At 43.7% G+C, this 23235-nt stretch overlaps 1 protein-coding gene across 4 annotated transcripts in view; it reads right to left on the bottom strand.

The window, feature by feature from the left end:
• The window catches only part of rnf111 (ring finger protein 111), a 41133-nt gene that overhangs the window by 17627 nt on the left and 271 nt on the right, over nt 1-23235 (bottom strand). For all 4 annotated transcript variants that reach the window (XM_083650416.1, XM_083650415.1, XM_083650414.1 and 1 more), the window contains exons 2-4: nt 18855-19850; nt 15216-15348; nt 6852-7006 (exon numbers count right to left, since the gene is read on the bottom strand). In XM_083650416.1, coding sequence (XP_083506542.1) covers nt 6852-7006; nt 15216-15348; nt 18855-19767 — 1201 coding nt within the window. In that variant the 5' untranslated portion in view covers nt 19768-19850. The remainder of the gene's footprint in view (nt 1-6851; nt 7007-15215; nt 15349-18854; nt 19851-23235) is intronic.

The following is a 23235-nucleotide window of genomic DNA, read 5'->3' on the forward strand; positions in this document are numbered from 1 at the left end:
CCATTCCTGCCAAATGTTTCATTAATAATTGCCATGTCGCACATTGTGTCTTGTAGTTAACGATTTAATGTCATTTTGAATTATGGCCCACCCCCCCCCCCCCCCCCATCAAGTCCCATTTAGCTTGAAAAAGTCCAGGATGTCAACAACAGTGACTAAAAAGAGAGAGGCCCCATGTCAACCTAACTGAAGCATAAGATGCATCTGTATAAGTTGTAAGCATTTCTTTGCCTTGGCACTCACATCTTGAATTTGATTATGGATATGGGGGCTAATGTGACAGATAACTTAGCATCAGCTTTTGAAATTCCATCTTCAAGGCAGATATTTATGAATCTTTTGAGAAAAGGGCCAGTGTTTTAGGATAGCTGGTCCTGTCACAGAAGACAATGGAGGGGGGAGAAGAAAAGAAAATGTAAAATGAGCTGTGGTGTTCCCAGTCTTATAATTTTGTATTTAAAAAATTCATGTATATTTTTAAAAGATGTATGATGTAGAATATATACATATTATATCTATGTATCTACGGTATATATATTACTAGAAATGTCTAGCTTTGCATACTCGTTTCTAGGTCGCGTGCTCATTTATAACACGTGCGCAGTTGAGCAATTGTGCTCTGTGCAACCCTCCACCTTGTTATAGTAGTGAGATATCTATCTGCATATCATTAATAGGCAACTTAATATACTGTTTCCATGCGGCGATCAAGCACAATGATGTGAACCATCATAAGTAAAAAAAAATTGCATTTACAAAATGTCACCATATAGCTTCTGTATAATAATAAACAGTTCAATGTTTTGAGTACAACTATAGATGAAGATCACACTCATTTTCGATTTTTTATCTTGTATTTCTTCATTCCTTCATGCATCTTTTATATTGGGATGCGTTGATTGCATCTTACTTTCGGTGGGTTCGCAGAGAATGAGATTAATAATTGTGGGTGTAATTATTTCAGTAAACCAGGATCATTGTTTCGACTGGACATGGAGATGATGTGCAAAAAGAAAAAACCTTAAGCCTTCACATAATCTCACAGTGATTTCACATGTCTGGCAGTCACAAAGTGTCCGCTAGGGCTGTCACTTTTTCCCCAAAATAAAATTCGAACGAACTTTAATTGCCCAATATTCGTTCGAATATATTCGAAGTTTTTTGATTAATTAAAAAAAAAAAAAAAAAAAAAATTTTTTTTTTTTTTTTTTTTTTTCTCAGTCCAGCAGCCTCTTGCACCAGCTGAACGTAAGTTCTGTCTTAAGTTAGGGTGTAAAGTCCACACTAACTGCTACGTTCAAACTAGTTAGTTTGACACTAAAGTTGTGTCTTTGTTTGGTTGCACCACGGAGACGTAAGGTACATCTTAACTAGTAGACCCTAAAGTCCATGCTAACCAAAATAGTGTCGCAGACAATGACGTGTACAGTATCTGTGACCAATCAGTGAAAAGCACGGTGGAAACGGTGTTTATTTACGGTTGTTTAAGTGGAGTGAAAACAGGACATGTTGCCCACCGCAAATTAGTGCTTTCATATTTCATCAACACTAATCAAATGAGAACGTTATTGAGTAACGTTCGTTTAGGTTCATATTACTGTTAACGTTTATCTGTGAGCTCTTCATCAGTATTGTAGGCTATACCACCATCCTGCCTCACTAAATTGTTGCGGTTATTTTAATTTGTATGCAGTGCTGCAGCTTGTGGGAAACAAAAGCGTGAGTCATAAATATCAAAGGGTGTAATTTATCACGGAGAGCGCGTTGCGGACGCAAAACAATGATGCGCCACGGTGCCAAGTTGCAATCCGTGCCAACTGCTATTTTACGGAGGACTTTACACCTAGTAAGACGTAGGTGTAAATTTTAAGTTCTAACTTATGCCTACGTTGTAACTATTTCACTTGGTGCAACCCAAATATTTTTAGTAGTGCGTAAACTCGGACTTAGTGAGACTTTACGTTCAAACTAGCTTACGTTTCAACTTACGCACAGCTGGTGCAACCCACTGCAGCCCACCGGGCATCAGCCCGACGTGTTAGCTTGGACGCTCACAGTCACAACACTGCCTCACAAACTTGGCTGCATCCAACTCGAGACAACTTTTCAGACCCTGGAGACAATCTTTCTCAGAAGAGACTAACGCGACAAATCTGGAGACTTTTTCTGACATGGGATTAACATTACCAGCAAGCAGCAGTTGGTTAATTTTGGTTAATAAAAAAAAAAAAAAAAAAAAAAAAAAAAAAAAAATTAATAATAAAAAAAAAAAAAAAAATTCGAACATTCAAATTACATTTCGAAAACGAACCCCTTCCCCCACATTCGAAGTTGCATTCGAATTTCGAATGAAAAGTGACAGCCCTAGTGTCCGCACAGCTGCTTCATCTGCAACATCTGATTTGTGAGCAGGAATTGGCCTGTTAAGTGTAAGTTTAAAGAATAAGAGGGGAAACAAGTCTGTGCACAAAAAGACATTCCAAGCATTTTACCCGTCCTATATGAAGTTAGGACCTGACTGTCAATTTGGTTATCACTTTTTTTGAACAAATAATGCATTTAACTTGGAAAATCGAAATTGAGGTTATACTACAACTATAATTTGGGGAGCATTCAAGACAATTGCTCCATCTAAGATGATATTTTGGTGACATCTAATTTATAGTACAAGCTGGATTTCTAGGGTGGAGAGACTCTGGAGAAACTACCTTTTCCACTTAACTGCCATCAAACGCCTTGCGTTCCATTGGAATATATAAAACATCAACGTCTCAATCATCATCATCATACTTCCATGTCTCCCCCTTCATAGTGGTCCTTACTCCTGGCTGTCTGTACTACTCTTTCTTTCTCTGTCTTTCACTCTCACTCTCTCCTGCACTTCCATTTTCTGTTTCATGAGTTTCTGCAACTCCTCTCTCTGGGCCTAGTTTCACCTCCTCAAGAAATATTCCAGCAGCATCTATCACGATTATTCTAATCAAATCCCACCTCCCGGTTTGGCTTCCAGCTTCCAATAAGACATCTACCAAAAATGCAAGGAGTCACTACCCTCACTGCCCTCACTGCCCTCACTGCCCTCACTAGCCCTCACTGCCCTCACTAGCCCTCACTACCCTCACTACCCTGACAGGTTCAGCTGATCCCCTCACTTTCCTCAAGGCCTCTGCATAGGACATTGTCCCCCCAGGTCTAACTTTTCCACCTTCCACGGCCTCTCCATGATGTTCACAACCTCCGTAGGAAGACACATTACAGCACTTGTCTTCCTCAGCATGACATGGTGCAAATTCATGGTCGCCTCCACATTTTCCCACACCTCCTAGCTCTTCTGCAGACAGCTGCTACGTGCCCAAGCCGCTGACATTTATAACACCGTAATTCGTAAGGTCACTCTCTGGAGTTACTTCTGGTGTTGTTGCTACGCAACGCTAGTGGTACGAGGCTCGCTCTCCTACGAGTTACGCCTACTAACGCCAAACTCAATACAAAAACCTGTCCGTTTTACTGTTGTCTTGCTTGTAGTTGTCACTAAGTGTGCCCCGACTACTATGACATGACTTTAGACCCGTTATGACTCAGTAGGGTCTTTTGTAATATTCGGGCTAAAAACCGAAGCTCAGACCACGTACGTGTCTTGTTTATTTGCAAAATTCACATCCGCGCTCATTGTTTTGAATGGCGGGTTACCCCCAGTTCCGGGTCGCACGCTGCTGCCCCCCCCTTGCTCGCGTGACGTCAGAGTGACCTTACGAATGGAGGACGTATGTACTCTCTCACTTGAAAGCTCATGAATCCTAATTGTACTTCTTTGAAAGTTAGCAACACATCTGTAGCACCCTCTTTAAACCTAAGAGCAGACTCAATCCTAGCTCCCCGACTTAGTATGTCACTTTCGTTTATCTCAGGACTAACATATATCACTCCCTTAACTCTGTTTTGACCGGGTTCATAGCCTTTCTCTGGCCTTCAGATTTACAGAAAACTAGAATAGCTAGCTAGTTCAGCAACATTTTCACATTCAGCAGATCCCCCCATTTTAGCATTTAACTCTCCAGACAACCTTCTCACTCCTCTCTCTTTAAACTTGACAATAAACTTGAATCCACCTTCCTCTTCCAACCTTCAACATTTTCTTCAGTACCTCTTCACCCTCACTCCCCGAACTGTCTCTTTCTTTCCCTTTTCCCCCGTTCTGGATTCTTCTTACCGTCCTTCCCCTCCTTACTGTGGCTACCTCCATAAGCCATAGATAGCCTAGCTTAGCGTCACTGGCTAGCTTAGCGTCACTGGCTAGGCGATGGGCACCTTGGCGTCTTTGATGATCTTCTTCTCTCCTTCAAACAGCAAGAACAACCTCTCCACTTCTCCTTACTTATATTCCCACCACATTATAGCCTCAGCCAGCAAGGATCACTGATGACATAACAATTGCTCGAGTGACATCACTAATGACATCACAATTGCTCGAGTGACATCACTGATGACATCACTGATGAGTGATGACATAATTCACTGATTTATGACATTATCATCATCATCAGCTCTGTCTGTCTGCGATTTTGGTCACGTTTTTGTTCCCACATTGTGTTTGTGATGATTTTTATCAGTAATGATGTCACTGATGATGTCACAATGTCTATGGCATCATCAGTGATGTCACTCGGGCACTCGATGATGTCATCAGTGATGCGAAGTTGGGCAATTGTGCGCTGAGTGATGTCACTCGAGCACTCCATGTGATCAGCGATGGTCACTCGAGCAATTGTGATATCATCAGTGATGCGAAGTTGCTGCGGGCGAGGCCGCGCAGTGGCCGAGCTGCGTATGCGAGCCGGTGGAGAGGGCGAGCTGCAGGGCGGGCAAGGCCGGAGCAGTTTCTACATACTGTAATGCCCATACACATCATCCCCCCAGCCCACTCTGTGTGTCTGACAATTTTATATTAGGATAAGATCACAGCTGCTCGAGTGCATAGACATAAATAATATGGACATATCTATTCCATTAAATTTCGTTTTCCTGTCAGAGTTCAAACGGTGGGTGTCACCATCTTTATTTTTCGTCAGCAGAGTGAGAGGGAATTGGTTGAGTACTTCCGCACCTCACATGAGATGGGAGTTTCCCAGAGCTGCAGCTCCGCCTGCTATTGGTGCGTGATCGGCAAGCTGCGCGATCACTGGACAGGCGATCTGTCAATCACCCCCTTTTCTATCATATCAAGTTATATAAAAATTGACCCCCCTACATTTGTTATGAAAAGGTGAACAGATTGTCGTTAAGGTTTTTGAAATGAATTACAATTTAAAATGGAATTTTATCAAGAGTCACATATTAAAGGTAGTTTTGGTATTTAGGCCTTTAATTAAGCTAATTAATGATTAATGATTTAATGAGTAAATATGTCTATGTCAATGTACTTGCCTTCACATAACACATGGGCAGTATTAATATGAACTCTGTATATTAAAGCATTAAGGAGTTAAAGAAGCTTCAAGAAAATTAGCTTTTCCTTATTAATATGGAAATGTATTCAGCAAGAAGCTCCTAAATCTAATCAGATCATCAGCTCTGTAGGGGGAATCTGCCGAGGTGGAAAGAGTACTGACAAATCCTACTCAAGTGCAAGTATTGTTACTTTAGTGAAAATTAACTCAAGTACAAGTACAAGTACTAGTCCAGAAAATTACTCAAGTAAGAGTAAAAAAGTAGCCTATTTAAAAGTACTCAAGTAAAAGAGTACATTTGCGTTACTTTAAATTTGTTTTATATTTCAATTCCTACCTCATACATTTCACACATCTAGCACATGTTATGTGTTACCTAAGCTGTCCCTGTCTTTGTCTGTCGTGTCTTTCATACTGAACAGCTCGTTCAGATGCAGCCAAGGATGCTCAGTTTGATGATTCTCTCCTTTGCCAGACGAGCTAGAGCTGCTACCAGCAGCAATATCACAATCCGATCCATCCATTTTGCTTTGGCTATCAGCATTCAGCAGTGTCAAATGAAACTGATTTCTAGACTAATGTGATGATGGGGATCATTACAATTTGATCGTCTACACCTGTCTAATTCAATTGGCCAGTCTTTGAGTGTGATTTATTTGAATTGGCCACTGCACTAACAGCCACCAGTTTGTGTGTCCTAAATGCAGAAGTGATTCTGGACCTGTTAGCAATCAAGTAGGATTATTAAAATTACTCAAGCAAGAGTAAAAGTATAGCATTATAAAAAATACTTCAAAAGTACAAATGCTCATAAAAACTACTCAAGTACTTGCATTTGAGTAGTTTCCAGCTCTGGGAATAGTGTAAATATGATGTTTCTATCGTGTGTTTTTCTTTGGTTTTCGTGTTCACAGGAATGTGTCTACACACACATAGACGACATTCCAACACCAACCTGCATATTGTTAAATATTTCACTAAACTAAGTCTAGGGTTGACTTCCTGTATGGTGTTGGGCCGGTGTGTCGCACATACATTTCCTCTTGTGGCATGAAAATAACGAGACATGATATTCATCATATTTTCTGCACAATTTAAAACCTTATTTGTCTTGGTCATGTTTTAAATATTTCTCTTAAATATTTTGTAAATAAGATCTGCATTGGAATAGATTTTTTTCATTTAACTACAGACCAGCCACTACCGGGCTCTGTAGCTGGCCTATAAAGGTTACTACCTACCACGGGTCATTGAGATGAACAGTTCAAACAAGGACCTGAAGAAAATCCTCAGCACACAAGTAGTTGCATAAAAAATGATCAAAACAAAAGATAGAAGGATTAGCATGATCTTATACAGGGAGTCAGTTCAACATAACTAAAGGACTTCTAGGTTTAATCTTACCGTCCTCATCGACAGTGAGGTCCACCACCTCCCCCGCGTTCTGCCGCAGTGGCTGGATGACGGTGGACAGCCGGTGGCGTCCACGAGGCTCCTGGAGCCGGTTCTGGGAGCAGCTACTGGTCCAGATCCTGCCAAGACCCCCCACTGAGCGAGACCTGTGGACATACAGACATTATAAACCATGATTATCTTTTACATTTCCTCAGTGGTCTGTGACTAGCTGCTACTAAACTAGGAGAAAAGGCGAGGGAGGACAATAGTGTTGCAACATTTCTGTGTGGGATTAAAAGCAAACGCCAATGAATCTGACAATTCTTTAACGACGGTCACTGACCCCTCTCCTATTATCTGTTCTGTTGTAGCCAATCAAATGTTGGCTTGTCTTTGTTTAGCCGTAAACTCTTCTTTTAAGTGGTTTTAGATCAAGGGTTTTCAAAGAGGGAGGCGGGCCTCACCAGGGGGGCTCCAAACCGTTTCAGGGGAGGCTCAGTGAATGGAAGTGAAAAAATTGTAAATTAATTTATGACATTAGTATTCAAAAGGGGTGATCCCTTGAATAGCCTATGTGTGTGATTTGGTTAAAGAGATAGTTCAGAGATATGTCATTTGGGTCAATTTTACTGTTTTTCCCACTTACCCAGAATCAGAAACAAATAAATGACCTCAGATAGTATTTGGTGTAGTCTGAAGTATGTCAACAGATGTTGAGTGGCATTGGGATCAAATAACATAATCATGATGTGGGAGGGGGGCTTTGTCCAACCGTCAGTGTCTGAGGGGAGGCCCACAGTCTCAGACTTTGAAAACCCCTGGTTTAGATCAAACCCTGTGAGGCTTTCTTTCATAAGAAACAATTTTTTTTTTTTTTTTTTTACCTTTATTTATACAGGGGGAGTCTCACTGAGAGCAATGCTCTCTTTTTCAGGAGTGCCCTGTTCACATTCTCACACACATTCATACCTGGAAGCTGACCAGTACAACCACAGTCTGATCTGCTGGCCACTGATCAGCTCCACTGGAGCAGTTGGGGTTAAGGGCCTTGCTCAAGGGCACCTCAGTGGTGGTAATGAGGGAGGGGCAAGCACTGCCTTTTCACTTTCCCCACCCAGATTTATCCTGCCGGTCCCGGGGATTGAACCGACGACCTTCCGGTCACAAGCTCGCTTCTCTAACCATTGGGCCACCACTGCCCCAGTGGGGCAGTTTTCCTCAAGTGCTGACTGCCAGTGCCAATAGCATGCAGTAGCATAGCTGATGACTGGATTATTTTAGATTGACTGAAATTTTATTTAGATTTTTTTGTTTTACAGGTACCAATACTAGCTCCATATTTGGTTTTAGTGCTGTGCCACAGCAGCACGGCTTGAACTTTCTGTTTATCGTATCAGCAAATTATGGGGAAACAAAAAAAGAACAATAAAGCAACAGAAATCTTTGGATTCGTCATTAGGTGTAAATGTACGTGAACGTGCTTTACATTTTCATTTTGTGCCGCAATTGATTATATATTATTAGAGAGTTTCCCCTAGAAAAAATGTCAGGCCTGGAGGGATTTCGAAACGTACCCCGACCGCAACGGTGGGGGCCCTCGCTGGTGACGCTAAACTTTTAGCTGACCTGTTCGCAATGGCATCCCAAGTACAGTATCATCATATTATTATGGGATGTGATGCGAATAGTTGTATTATGTGATGTGCGTTTCCCAGGCAACGACACACGTTGACACGTTTTGGAACAGCGCCGCATGCTGGCACGATGCTCCTAAAAGCAAAATGCTTATTGTTTTGAATGATTTGGCATCTTCTATTACTGTCAACACTGTCAACACCAGTATTGTTGTATTGTAATAATATGCCATAAAGGTTTATTGGAATTTTGGGGAGAGCAATATATATATATATATATATATATATATATATATATATATATATATATATATATATATATATATATATATATATATATTGGCCTGGCGGGGTTGTCATTGGCCTGTAGAATGGTAGGGGAAACACTGTATTATTAGGTGGCAAAAAGGTACTGATACTGATGTTCTGCAGTGGTCGACTCTTCACTACTTTTTCAGAACCAAATCAGCCTCATGTTGGGAGCTGCTGGGAAACACGGCTGGAATGTAAATAAGATCCAGCTGACATGATGGCACAGCAGCTAACTCCAAGACACCACACACACACACACACACACACACACACACACACACACACAAACACACACACACACACACACACACACACGCACACACACACACACACGCACACACACACACACAGACACACACACACACACAAAATCACAACAATACAAGATATACATGTTGCAAGAGGGAAATACAGCAAAACAACTAAGAATGGTTTCTGTCATTGAGTTGAGCTTCTTGTTGATCAAATCAAATTCCTAATCGTCTGTCCGAGCGGCAAAACCAAAACGATCAATGAAATAGTTTTTTAAACTAACAATTGCAAAAAAGCTATATTTTCCATCTATGACAAAATCTGCTTTCACAGAAACGATGGTTAGCTGCCTTGTTCTCTCTGTCATTGAGCCCTGCATCCAATAACACCCCGCCCCCCTCCATTTAAATCTTTCCATTCTTTCCTTCCTACATCTCTCATCTATTCTGTACTTCTCTCCCCCTGCCTTCAACCCTCCCTCCTTTCCTCCTTTTAATTTAGTCTCCAAAGCCTCCCGTTGCTCTCTGAGACCAGAGTGAGAGGCCAGGGAATAGCTGCATTTCCCCTCACGGTGCCGTAAAGCGGGATGAGTGGAGGGAGGAGGGAGGAACCCGGGGGAACTGTGTGGGTGCCGTAAAGCTGGATACCATGGAGCTAAGTGGCTAGGGGATAGCACCACTGTTACACAGGAGTAGAGGGAAATGTCATCATAGTTGAGTGTCCTGTAGCACAGCCCTATTAACCACAGCTTGATCTACTATGGAGTTTCTAATGTGCCAAACTGGTTATTATAGTTCAGTGACTTGTTCAATCAATTAAAAAAATACATTTTTCCACGTCTCCGAGGCATTTGGGCTTTACATTGGCAAGAATAAATACTGGAAATCAGGTTCACGCATTTTACATCATTAGGATAATTTAATATATTTGATCATCCATGGTGTTCGGCAAGTTTGTTAGGTTGGCATCTGATGCCATTCCTTCAGTCAACTCAAATAAGACACTATCTGCAACAAGGGCAACTTCAGCCCGGGACCACGTGCGTCATGTAGCAACCAGGAGACCTCGTGCAACTCAAGGAAACCACATCTTTCAACAGGCCAAGTTTGGCAGGTTTAAAGATGTTTTCGATATCTTCAATCTCTGGCAGATGTTCAGCTGTGGAACACTGGAACACAACCATCGCCACGGCAACGACAGAACATACGCAGAACTTCCCAACAGAATCCGTTTCAGAGAAAAACATTCTTAACGAAGACTTGGCCCTCTTACAGTCAAGAAGAGTGAAAATACCTGACAACGAGGATGAAACCACCAAAATATTTGCCGTGACATTATCACTGACAGAGCAAAAACAAAAAATAGCGTCTTTATTTTTTTGTTTTTTGCTCCAAGTTTTATGGTCCCTCACGATTCAGTGGAATCTACGTGATCTGCTGAGTAGATCACGGGTTGGCTTAGTTCCAGAATTGCAACTTGTTATATAAGGATTTTTCCAAATGTCTATGGAGAAAATGAATGGGGAACTCATTTCCGGGGCAGGAAATGTCACGTGACGGTCGAGCTGGAGACCAAATGAAACGCACAGATTACGGATTTCTCTGGGTTCAAACAGTTGGAAAACATTTGGGATAATGAATGTACACAACTAAAAAAGACATCATAGGTCTAGTCGTTTTTAGATACATTTTTAATGTGTAAATGTGACATACCTTTACAGTATAGATGATCCTACATTAAGAAGTTTAATTACGCTTGCGAGAGTTTGCCTTTGATCACATTCCTCCTGACATGTGCTTCGACTCAGGAAATGCCATTGTCACTGCTGCTTGTGATAAGGGGGATTCCCATTAGCTCATACTGCGCTCCATCCAATTTCCTGTCGGACATGCTGCACAACAAAGTGCAATGGAACAGAGGAGGAGGAAGCCTATTAACTTTCCCACTTCACGGGTTAGCGAATGCACACATATACTCACAAACACACAGCTATAACCGTATGAGGAGGAGTTGTTGTGTTGGGGTCTAATTGGCCCAGGCCCCTCAGCTCTGGGCTGGTCCCAGGGAGCAGGTCTGCCCACTGGGGAGGGCTTCGTAATTACCCTGCAAGTAGACCTGGGATTATTTGTAAATATCTGTTTACCACCATGGCCCGCTGGGGGTTAGCTGAGAGGAAAACAGTACACAGTAAACATGAACACTATGGGAATGGGTGGCTTGGCAAAGCTGAGGTTCTAGCCAACCCCATCTGATGTGAGCCAAATATCTGAGGGCTCAGGGGAGGCGGGGGGGGCTGGGCCCTGTGGTAATGTTGGCGTGAACTGTTGTCTAAGTGCCTTATTATTAGGACTGCATGATATGCAAAAAAGCAAAAAAAAAAAAAAATCATATCGCGATTAATGACAGATATTGTGATTGCGATACGATTTTAGTGTAGAAAGCTAAATAATGTTGACTGTCATTATTTTTGTGTTTCCAGTATGTTTTCAGCTGTCTCAAACACAGATGGGTGGGGGACCTATGCTGGAATCCAAACAACATAAATCTGAGTATTAGTAACAACAAAACATTCAATTCTTTGCTTTGCTGGCCGTTCAAATATTTCGTTACCCCAAAAAGGCTGCGGCTGTGGTTTGCGTGTGCTGTGCTGTGCCTATACTGACATAAGACACACTCACGCAAGCATGCGCAAATTAGACCCACGGCGGCGCTGTAAACAAAGCTTCCATTGCTCATCCTGCTGACCTTTGACCTCCCCCCACCAGTCCCCACCCTCGCGCTCCCCGGCCGCCCATCCCCCCTCTTAGGAGAGGCACATCTCCACATTCTCCAGCGAGCCGGGACATCTTTGAGAGTCAGAAAAGCAAAGCAGATAAGAAGACAAAACACACCGACCATAGCGAGGCTTGGCGTGGTGCTCAATCACTTCCTGGAAACATTTCAGGAATATTACGGCCAATATAAATGAGGGAGAGGAGGAGGAGGAGGAGGAGGTGGTGGGAAGCAGAGAGATAAAGGTAAACAGAGCGACTGTAGAGACCAGAGGTCGAGGGATTGAGCCGCATAATAGCCGACATGAAGCGAAAAGAGGACAGTCTTATTAAGAGAACGGAAATAAGATTCTCAGAATGGACTGAGGAAAATGGAGTGGGCTGCAGAGAATGACGACGAGAGAGCGATTCTTATGTCAATGTAATTTCTATCACACTAAATGTTTAGCACTTCTCCTGAGAAAGAGTGTGTCTCTCCTCCCATTTCCGAGGTCAGTCACTCATCTAACCCGACCTGTCCTGGAAGTGCTGCAATCTGAACGTAACTCAAAAAGACAACAGCCAGGGCAGACATTGATATGTCTACACTAACCTGAATAACCAGTAATGCAGTTATTTTCTGCATTACTGACCACGGAGACTTGAAATATGTGGGTTTCGATTAATATGCGGGTGGTGGTGGCACATGACAATACAAGCTGCCAACCTCTGTGAATTGACTAGCTTGCCCCCCCACCGCCCAAATTGCCCATCCAGGAGACAAACGGCAGATGAGTTAATTGAGAGTCAGGCGGGCAGCTGGCTTTGTGTCTGCTGCTTCTACAGAGTGGGACCAGTGGGACGGGGGCAGCGTCGAGTGAAAGGCTGCTTTTGGTGGGACGTGGCTTCACTTGCTATAAACAACCAGGCATGCAGCTGCACTATGCCTGCATTCTCTGGGCCATGTAAGCAGAGATATGGAGCCCATGAGCAGAGCACAGCAAATCCAATGGAGCACGACACCTGCTCTCCCATCATCAGACACACACAGGGTCACCTCATCAACATTAGCAAGCAGACACCTCCTCTCTTACTCGACTCCTTATTGGCTGCAATAATTATATGCCAGTATCTCTGTTCACCTGTAGTGTCTCACCCACAGATACGATGGTGGGCCAGCAGCAAAAAGCATGAGCAGCTGTGTCCCCCAGTTCCCCTCTTAAACAGCGGGTTACTTCCAATACAGGGAAAAGTCATGACAATCCCAACAGTAATTAGTGTGTACAGTCAGCTTGCCACCATGTTTTTTTTTGTTCATATCAAACTGCACTGTAATGTGTAAGTCTGTGTTTTAAAGTGAACGGAGTTAGATAATTACACGCCACAGCGACCTTATATCGAAGTAAGCCAAGCATCTCAACTGGGCTCCTCATAATCAAAGAGTGGGCGCAAATGTGTTATTCTAACCGAGTTGTGCCATTTAAATGCGTCAAAAAAAACGTAGGGTTAATTAAGAACATCATTCTCCATGCATGACGTGTCGTGAAGGTCCCTTCTGATCTGCATCTCGTCTCGTCTCATCTTCATGACCATGGAAACAGACTGTTCATGTTCTTGAGAACTTAGTGCTATTATTGGTCCTCTGCCGCATGAAAATAAAACACCTCTCCGGTCTCCACCCCCAAGCCCTGGATTCCACACACGCACGCTCATACTCACAGGAAGAGTGACACTAAGTCACAGCTAGAGAGAGCGAGTACGACTAACATCTAAGACCTTACATGGAGCACTGCAGCCTGGGTTTTAGAGAACAACAAAAAGAGAAATAAATGACTAGCCTAGCAAACAACAGCCCAAACAAAGCAAAAGCAATATGATCATGTAGCAGTACTGAGGCAGGAAGGGACTCTTCCTGCTCAAAAGAAGGGGAAGCAATGCCTCATGACCGCTCATGCAAGAGACACTGAGAGGCTGCAAGAAGCTTCACCTCAGCCCCAGCCTCAGCCCCAGGCCCCAGCCCCAGTTACAAGCACGCTAGCTAATGTAGCTAGCTAATGCTAGCCAGTTTATCCACGTTAAGCAGCTAAAGTCGGCCGACTTTGTACTTATCGTACACTGCAGTAACTAATAAGTCTTATCGTACACTGCAGTAACTAATAAGACGTTCGTTAAAACAAAAAGTACAAAGTCGGCCAAAGTTGGCTCACTGGCTGCTTAACGCGGAGAAGCTGGCTAGCATTAGCTAGCTACGTTATGTTGTGTAATCTTTATGCCTTTAAGATCACATAATGACGAGACGGAGAGCAGAATATCAGTAACGTGCTCTACTCTTTAGTTTACGTCTGACCAGGAAGTCCGTCACATAAACCGGTCCGTGCGGCAACATCAACCTGCTTTGGCCACAGCTGTTTCTGTTGTGCATGACTGACAACAGCGTTAGCCAATTAGCAGCACCCATCGAAAGATTTTCAACTGGAGAAAAGGCAGTTGCACGTGGCGATTCCAGACCAAGAAGAGTCAAATTCACAACTGTGGATTCACAACTGTGGAGTGGGCGTGGCTTCGAAGGTCTGGAGCCAGGCTAGCATGTTCCCGCTACTCTGTGACAAATGCACTTGAACACGGATTTGTTGGATTATACTCCCAACAGCAGATATACAGTGACTCAAATGAAGGCCTTTCTGCAGTTGCCCTGTCAGATCCTGAGGCAATGGTGGCAAAACACACAAGACAGTGACCCTTTTCATGACGGAAGCAGGCTGAAATCCTACCAGAACAGCGACAAGACATCACAAACAGAAAATGAATTTGGGTTGACAAAGTGACTTTGCTAGCAGCAGTGAAAATCACAGTCCTCCCTATATTTACTAGCTGAGAGTGGGATCATCAAATCAAGCTGATGGAAATGATTGCACCAAGCCGCCTCCAATAATCACTGGGTTTGAGGAGCTGACAGGAGACAAAGGAAGAGTTGAGGACATGAGGGAGGGTCCAACAGTCCCACAGTAAACATCACAGATTGGTCACAACACCTATTTGTCGTGGTGGGAATCGCAGAGTAACTCACGATACGATACTATCAGGATACTTGGCCCTCGATAACGATGGTATCACGATACAGCGATTCTGCGATAATCTATTATGTTATTATGTCCTACACTGTTATTGTCAACCTCCCGCTATACAATAACAACCACTGTTGCCTGCCTGCCTGCCTAATCTATCTACTGTATCTATCTATCCTTCCATCCATCCATCCACCCATCCATGCAAACCCACAGATATATATCATATTCAGTTTCATTCCATTAGTGTTACCTTAGCTTAGATCAACAAAATCCTTTTGTTTTCAACATACCCCCGATCCATACATCCTGAGAGTCAATGACAACCTCAATCGCTTGTTGACAAGTCAAGGTGCCTACCTGAAGCCATCTCCTACAGTGACGATCTCCACCTCACTGTCTGTGGAGGTGACGTTGATCTCCTCACTGGCGAGGACAGGGGGAGCTGGAGCTGGAGTCGCCTCAATCACCACCACATCCTCATCCAGAGCACCTGAAGGTGCCAGAAGAATTCAATGTTATAGCTATATACAAGCAAGCAGAAAACATTCTATGCAGCTTTTAATCAACAGAGAATACATATTTAGAATGAGAAACCCCTTAACTTCCATCCTTTGTCATGTATTTTGTGTTCCATAAGCACCAATACACATGATAAATGACAAACATAAAAGATAAGTGTGTGCATGCTGTCGGAAGTGTCTGCAGGTGGGAAGCCGGACAAGGGTGTGTCCTGCTCGCTGCACTAGCGCCTCCTCTGGTCGGTCAGGGTGCCTGTTCAGCGGGGAGGGGAACTGAGGGGAAATGAACGTGTTACTAGGCACACACGCTATATATCCTCCCGGTGAAACCCCTCGCTGTCAGGTGGCGTCTACACATGTATTGAAGGGGGCATGTGAGAGTCTACACCCTGCCCAGATCGGCAGAGGGGGTGGAGCAATGACCGGGACCACGTTAGACAGGGGAGATTGGCAATGTACAATTCTGATAAAATGGGGGGGGGTTAGGGGGCGTGTTTATTCACACACACACAGCACAAGTAAGATGTACCCCGGTGCTTGTCCTGCTTTCATTTGCCAATCGGACTCAAAAAGCCTCTTCCTCTATGGTTTCATCTTAAAGCAAGAAAGTTGTGGAAGTAGATAGATAGTGTTTCTCCAATATCATCATGCAGGCTAATAGTCTCAGCACTGAGCCTAGCACAAATGTAGGTCAGCAAATCCTGCTCCACACTGTTTGCAGTGGGATTGGCTTTTTCTTCCCGGAGCACCATTACCAAATCTGCCCTGTGATTGGTCGCCTATGGTACCGCTCTCACTCCAGCCCCGCCTGTGATTGGTCGCCTATGGTACCGCTCTCACTCCAGCCCCGCCTGGCCTTGATGTCAAGATGAGGGCCCTCGGGTGTGTTCAATAACGCCGGAACATTTTCAAATGTTGCAATCAGACAGAGGAAGGAAAGAGGAAGCGAGTCATTTTCTCACCAGCAACAACCACAAAAAAAGATTTCTTCTAATCATGGATCTCATTTCTCAGTGTAAATGACAAATTTGCTGACTCTTTGAATCTGCGATACGGGTCAAGGTTTCAACCTCTATCTAACATTCTTAAGCCTCCCATGTCAATCTCGTGCCAAATGTTCATGGCACATAGCAGAGGTCGTCTAAAAATGATCTAAATCGGCCTAATTGACATCTTAACAAAGAATGGACACAGTTGGGATAAATCAATCCGGCGTTGGGTAACGCAATTGGGTAAATGAGTAATTAATGCATCCACACTTGTTTATCAATTTTAGAACATGTGCAGATTTTTCACTTTGGCTGAAATGAAGGTGGCAATCTCATGCTTTACAGCTGGCCAGAGCAGATAAAAAATGCTTTCGATCAAATAATTTGCTATATTACTAGTCATGATGCAACTGATAATAACAAACATAACTGTGCAACTATGACGCTATAATGGTGTAACAGGTTGTCTTTGTGTGCAGTGACTTGCCAAGTTGCCATGCCCATGAACTCCATCATCTCCCAAGGTTATTTCTAATGGCCTCCTGAGAGCTGCTGCTAAGCACCCTCTCCAAGCCTACCTGACCCTGTAGTGAGCCTTGATGCTGTTACACAAACAAGCACAGAAGACCAGGAAGAGAACTTGAAAAATGTGCACTGGTGCATCAGGTGACCATCAACAGATACTAAATGAAATACTAGGAACATAATTATAGAACAAGTATTTCACCAACACATCAAAGGTCCTCCTCCTGAGTGACCACTTATTACGGTTCATTCTAGGTAGGTGGCAACCTTGACCCGTTATTAAGTACAAGAAAACTCATTCTGCATTCAATGCTCAACGTGAATTTGAATATGAGACGTGTCCATCTAACAAACAAACAAACAAAAAAAGTTGCTTAATAAATCAGTGGTGTAAAATGAGCCTTAACAAATGTAAAAACAGCTCATGCTGCAACTCTGGCCAATCAGAAGGCTGTTGCCTCTTCCCACTCTGTTGTAAACAAACATCTTGATTTCCCTCAGAGACTCGTTGTTTCCATGTGGAGGCTGCAGCAGAGAGACTTTTCTCAACCCACGTGGCTCCCCTGACGGAGGCACCTGGCTCCCCTGACGGAGGCACCTGGCTCCCCTGACGGAGGCACGGCAGTACAGTAGCATTTCCCTTGAAGCCCTCCACCCCTCCTTAGGGCCACACTAGCAGGAATACTGCATGGAGAAGTGAAGGAACTGTGGCAGAGGTGAGCCGTATCCAAGGATAGCAGCTAGCATTCAGTCCTCTTGTGAATGCTGCAGCATTCCTGCTCAGTAAACAGATGGTGGCTAACATAGGGTATTGCACACTGGGCTTGTGCCACTTCCCTCTCCCCAGGATGGGAGAAGCAAGCTAGGGTGCTGGTTTGAGGAATCTGCTCTTTGACCAGGTAGAGGGGCTGTGGTTTCCACTACAGCCTGCTAGGGGGGTGGCTCCCTGAAAAGTGGAGGGGGAGCTGTCGACATTCACCTACCAGCTTAGCCCATGATCAGTGCCTTCAGTTCACACCTTCACACTAATGATCCTCATGGACCCACACGTGCCAAACCCATTCCAAACCCCAGCAACGTAACATACAGAAAATAATAGCTGTTTTTCATGGTGTCACCTCTGGTGTAATAAAAGCAGCAGCTGTGTGGCCCTCCGTGGCACATGGGTGCCTCTCCTTGCACAAAAGGATGATGGGGTAGATTTACAGCAGATTTCCCACAACGACGTCGTCACTTCCCTGGACCAATTCATTTACAGGAAATCATTTGTATTTGATTTGATCCAAAAAGGGGAGGCGGCTTTCAATGTGAAGGTGGTCTTAATGATAGCCACTGAACCGTTAACAAACACAGTTTGCAGCATAATATACATGTAAGCGGTGCTTACGCTATACAACAGTGAATTATAAAATGCTAGAAAATGTATTGTGTCTTACATCATAAAAAGATGTAGCTAGACATACTGTAGAATACCATACAGCAGTCTATGCAAAATACTGACTAAAAACCCAGAAATCAGTTTTGCTGTCATGACATTCAAAAAGATTTGTTGTGTGCCTAAAACAAGAGGTTTTGGAGTTGTGACAAAAATCACTGCAAAGATAGTTACAGTTAAGTTCACACAATAATACTACTTACTGTATACTTACTTTTGTTCATTGAACATTGCTCAATAAGGAGCAGATTTGATTGGTAGAAAAAGTGGTGCCGGTGACGACACCAAGACAAAGTTTGATAGCACTCGAGTATAGAGGAATGAAGTGTGTCACCCAGACTGAGTAACCTATTTGGCTGTTGAAGACCACAGCGTAGTGGTGACCACGTTGTGGTTAAAAAAAAGACGTCGGTAGTTAAGAGTGCTATGTGAGGCACCATTTTGGCCCTGGCAGAGGCGTCACTCTGGATATAATATCGTCAGCTAAATGCGCAGCACGTCAAATATAGAAGAAAGGCTTGTCATTTACCTGTGGCTACAGCAGCACTGTTGGGCTGGCTGCTGGTGCTGCTGACATCCACATATAGCTCATCTTCTGCTTCTGTGGAGGAGGGCGACGACGACTCGCTGCTCAGCTCCTCACTGGAGCTACTGGTGCTCTGGAGCAGCGTGTACTTCCGGCGCGCAATCACTTCCCGTTTCTTCCTCTGGAGGAGCAGGCGCTCCTTTTGCTTCTGAGTCCGCGGCGCCCCTCCGGGGGCCGTTTTCACAAAGCGTTTCCTATGCAGAGGACGGCGGCTGCTCAGACACGGCCGCTTCAGCAGCACCGGCTCGGCCTCGGAGCGAACCCACTTGTGCGAGCGGCTGCCCCGAGTTCGACCCAGGATGGGGCGCAGCGCGACGCCGGTCGCCCCTCCCGTCGTCAGGGCCGAGGCCTTGTGTTGGCCCGCTGTCGTCAGGGCCGAGGCCTTGTGTTGGCCCGCCGCGGCGCCAGCTTCCCCCTCGTCCTCCGAGCTCAGAGTCTCTGAGTCCCCGAATCGCAGGCTGGAGGAAGGGGAGGAAGCGCAGTCACTGAAAGAGGACTCGTGATTGTGTTCATCCTCACTGGGGTGCTCTAAGAGATCGACCCTGGGTCGCTGAGGGGCCAGTGAACTCTCACTGATGTGGCCCTCCTTCAGGGAGCAGTCTGAAGGCCCAGCCTGTTGGCTCTTGCGTTTCTTGCGCCCGGGGAGGCTCCTTTCCGAGTCTCTGTGTGTCCCTGTGTCCCTCAGGGACCGGTGCCTGGGCTCAACACACAGCGTTGCAAATTCACTACCTGCCTTCCCAATCACCTCCATGTTACCGGGGAAGCTCTTGGCTGCCTCCATGGGCTCCGGTTTGACCAGTGGCTCCTTCAGATGGTCCTGTCTGCCCGGGGCCTCAGATGGCACCTCACTCTTCATGGCAGCAGCTCCGTCCTCACAGAACAAACACCAAGTCCACTCGCATCAGTTCCTAGGCGTCTATCGGTGGCATCTCACTAGACCTAAAGTAGGGTGGAGTGGGGTAGAAGAAACGAAGAAGAAAGGGAAAGAGTTATTTATACTCACTCAGGTGCACACTGCACAGCACAAGCAACCATGTCATGCACGAAAGGAAATAGCCTAAGTGACAGATTATTTTGTAGTACATCATTTTACTTCAGCTGTGGATTTTATTCTACTAGGAATCTCGCGCGCTACGTGCGCTCGAGTCCTAGGGTGGAGACTCTGGACTGAAAGACAGACACCGCACAACACCTTGGCGCTCTCGTGCAACTGTGCACCATCGGCTCATACCAGGAAGCATTTATTACATCACGGATGACATCAAAATTGCTCGAGTGAAATCACTGACATCACAATTGCTCGAGTGAAATCACTAATGACATCACAATTGCTCAAGTGACATTACTGATGACACCGCCACAGACACCTCCGCCACCACAGAGCTCAGCCCACTTAGCCAATTTTAACTAAAGAAGATGACTAGGCTGCAATCACCAACTTTGTATTTGTACAGCTCTTATTTGCCTGGTCTATGCTCATGTAGGCTGCTGAAACTATGAAACTAAAATAATGTCTTCTTCAAACTTAGTGTCACCTTGTCTGAAATTGTTAGAAAACCTATTACTCTTCCATCATTTCACAACTTTGTTGGTAATAAAAATCACTTGCTTTGTGAAGCAAATATTAAGTAAGTTATGAATACTTATACATCATTTTTGTCATACTATAAAAACAATATGCCGTTTTCAAAACAGTTACAAAGCACTTTACAAAGACTAAAGAAAACGGATGAAATCTACAGCGAAAACTATAAAACCAAGGTAAGAAATATCAGCAGGAAAAACAAAACAAAAGAAGAATCACAAAAGCAACTAAGGGCATTACAAAAAAGCAACTCTATAAAAATGTGAGGTCTCTCTCTCGTTCACACTGTCCTTCCTTTGATCAGCTCCAGGTTTCTCGCTAAGATGCAGATCATGTGGTCACTGTAGATCATCACTCATGCGGTCTGCACTTCAATATATTTAACATTCCTCCATTTTGAAAACAACTTCCTGCAATGCATATCAGATTTACTTCATTGCTAAAATGTTAACTCTGATTATAATACAATTTTAAGACTTTTTAAAACCTACCAAATTGTACACAGGTCTCTAATGAACATGAATGTATGTACACGACACGTGTCATTATTTCATGAAGTTTAAAGTGTGGCAAATTGGGAACACATTTACTACTCACTGCTAGCCGTTATTTGTCACGTGAGCAGGTCAAATTAAGACAGAGAGATCCAGGGTTGATTATTGAGATAGAAAATAAATAACCGCTGCCTGAGTCGAATGTGAGGGCTGAGTCAACTGTGACGTGTTTGCTTTATTGTCAATTCCAGGCATTGCATGAATCAACTATTAGGGACATATTGTTCTAACCATGTCCTACATGTAACCGACTGGAGAATGGGGATAACATAAGATAACATAAGAAAATAAAACCAATGTTATTGCTGGTCCCATTCGCAGCTTTTGGTAAAACAAATTTGTGAACACCACTATTTACTTTCATAACGGCAAACAAAATGAAGGGAAACAGTTTAAAAAATAACACAGCTGCATTTAAGACATTTTAATTATTTTTAAGCACTTAAATTTGGCTAATTCATCTATTTTTGAGGGAGTGTGGATACCCTCTAATAGTGTACTCTCTGTCATATTTGCATATTAAAAACAAATAGTTCAACTATCAGTCAATACAGATGCACCAAGTGATCAGTAACAAATTACTATAGTTCTTTAATCCAAATAGGTCTGTGATTGGCTTACATGATTGATTGATTGATTGATTGATTGTTTATTCATTGTGTCATGCACTTTTGACAGTGCCCAGCCCACATGGGCTTACAAGACACACAAAATACAAAATATACAATACAACACAGGCCAGTGCTATAGTGGCACAACTAAATCACAATATAACATGCTCCTAAAACAAAAAACAGATCATTACATCACTTTCTAAACAGGCCTGGCAGATAAGATTTCCTGTAAACAAGGTTCCTTTCTTAAAACACAACTCAAGTTTTTCATAATCATCCAACAAAAACAAAAATCAACATAAAAGGCTTACATGTGATTGATTACCTACTGTGACACACACAAATTCAGTTTTATGAAGTGGAAAATGCAAGCTGTTTGCATCATCAATTTGTCAACATGCAGTATGTTGCACTGCATTTTGCTACAAGAGATAAACGAGAGACTATGCACTCATTTACTGATTCACATAATATTTAAAAAAATAACATACTAGTTCTGTACTTGAGCTGAAATAGGCTAGGTGTCACAAGGACAACTTTTGTGAAACACGTCTGATGCAGTTGGCAGAGTCTGAGGATGCGGTTTCTCAAGAAATACGTGAAGATATGAACTCAAGCCCCAGCCTGTATCTCCATTGAGACTTTCCCCAGCCTACTGAGTGTTTTAGACCTTCAGATGCCACAGAGCAAGCTGCGCAATGACATGCATGAATACAGGGCACTGATACAGGGGCCCCAAAGGACAGCCCTGGAAGCAAGCTCCCTGTGCACCAAGAGGGGATGCAGATTTCTAAGGAAGAGGAGAAAATGACGACGATGAGTTGCTGATAATCGAGCTAGTTACAGCCGAACTAGTTGTAGGTTGTTTACACGAGATTAGACACTGTGCTACTATGAAAATGGAATCCAATATGTACGAGTACGACCCAGGACTGCTGAGCTGCTGGTAACGATAACGTTACCCTTGTGCTTTCTGTGTTTATGCAACTGAATTAGCCGTCCTGACGACTCCGAGGCAAGCAAAAGAGAGCTATGAACCAAATTCAGCAACGTTATAAACTAGTTAGTTGACTATTTCCCATCAACAACGTTTGCAGTTAACGGTTAGCTCGGGTATTGCCTGCCCCCTCAAACGCTAAAATTGTGTACGTTTAGTGACCAAGTGACTGAGGTCATGGGACGTAAAAACTAACGTTAGTGTTTGTGTAGAAGCACTAAAATACAGTTAATGCTACATAGCTTAACTACAACCAGCAGATGAAGAAAGAAGGAAATGGCAAACTGGACAGTTAGCCACCTAGCCTAACACATAACGTTACTCTTGAGAGAAGACAACAAAGCGAAAGACCAAACATACCTTCTGTCTCTAACGTCGTTAGTCATGTTAAAATGTGTCACCGGTGTTTAATCCCAGTGGGAAATTATGATAAACATTTAAAACATACGGTTATCCAGAATGTTAACCCCAACTATTAAACTAACGTTAGCCTGGCCTGCGTACACATCGCAATCCGAGGACGTTAGTAGCTGGGATTGTGAAACTGACAACACAGTCCCGAGCTGAGCCGAGA

Source organism: Poromitra crassiceps (genome assembly GCF_964638095.1).
Source record: "Poromitra crassiceps genome assembly, chromosome: 14".
Classification (NCBI taxonomy): domain Eukaryota; kingdom Metazoa; phylum Chordata; class Actinopteri; order Beryciformes; family Melamphaidae; genus Poromitra; species Poromitra crassiceps.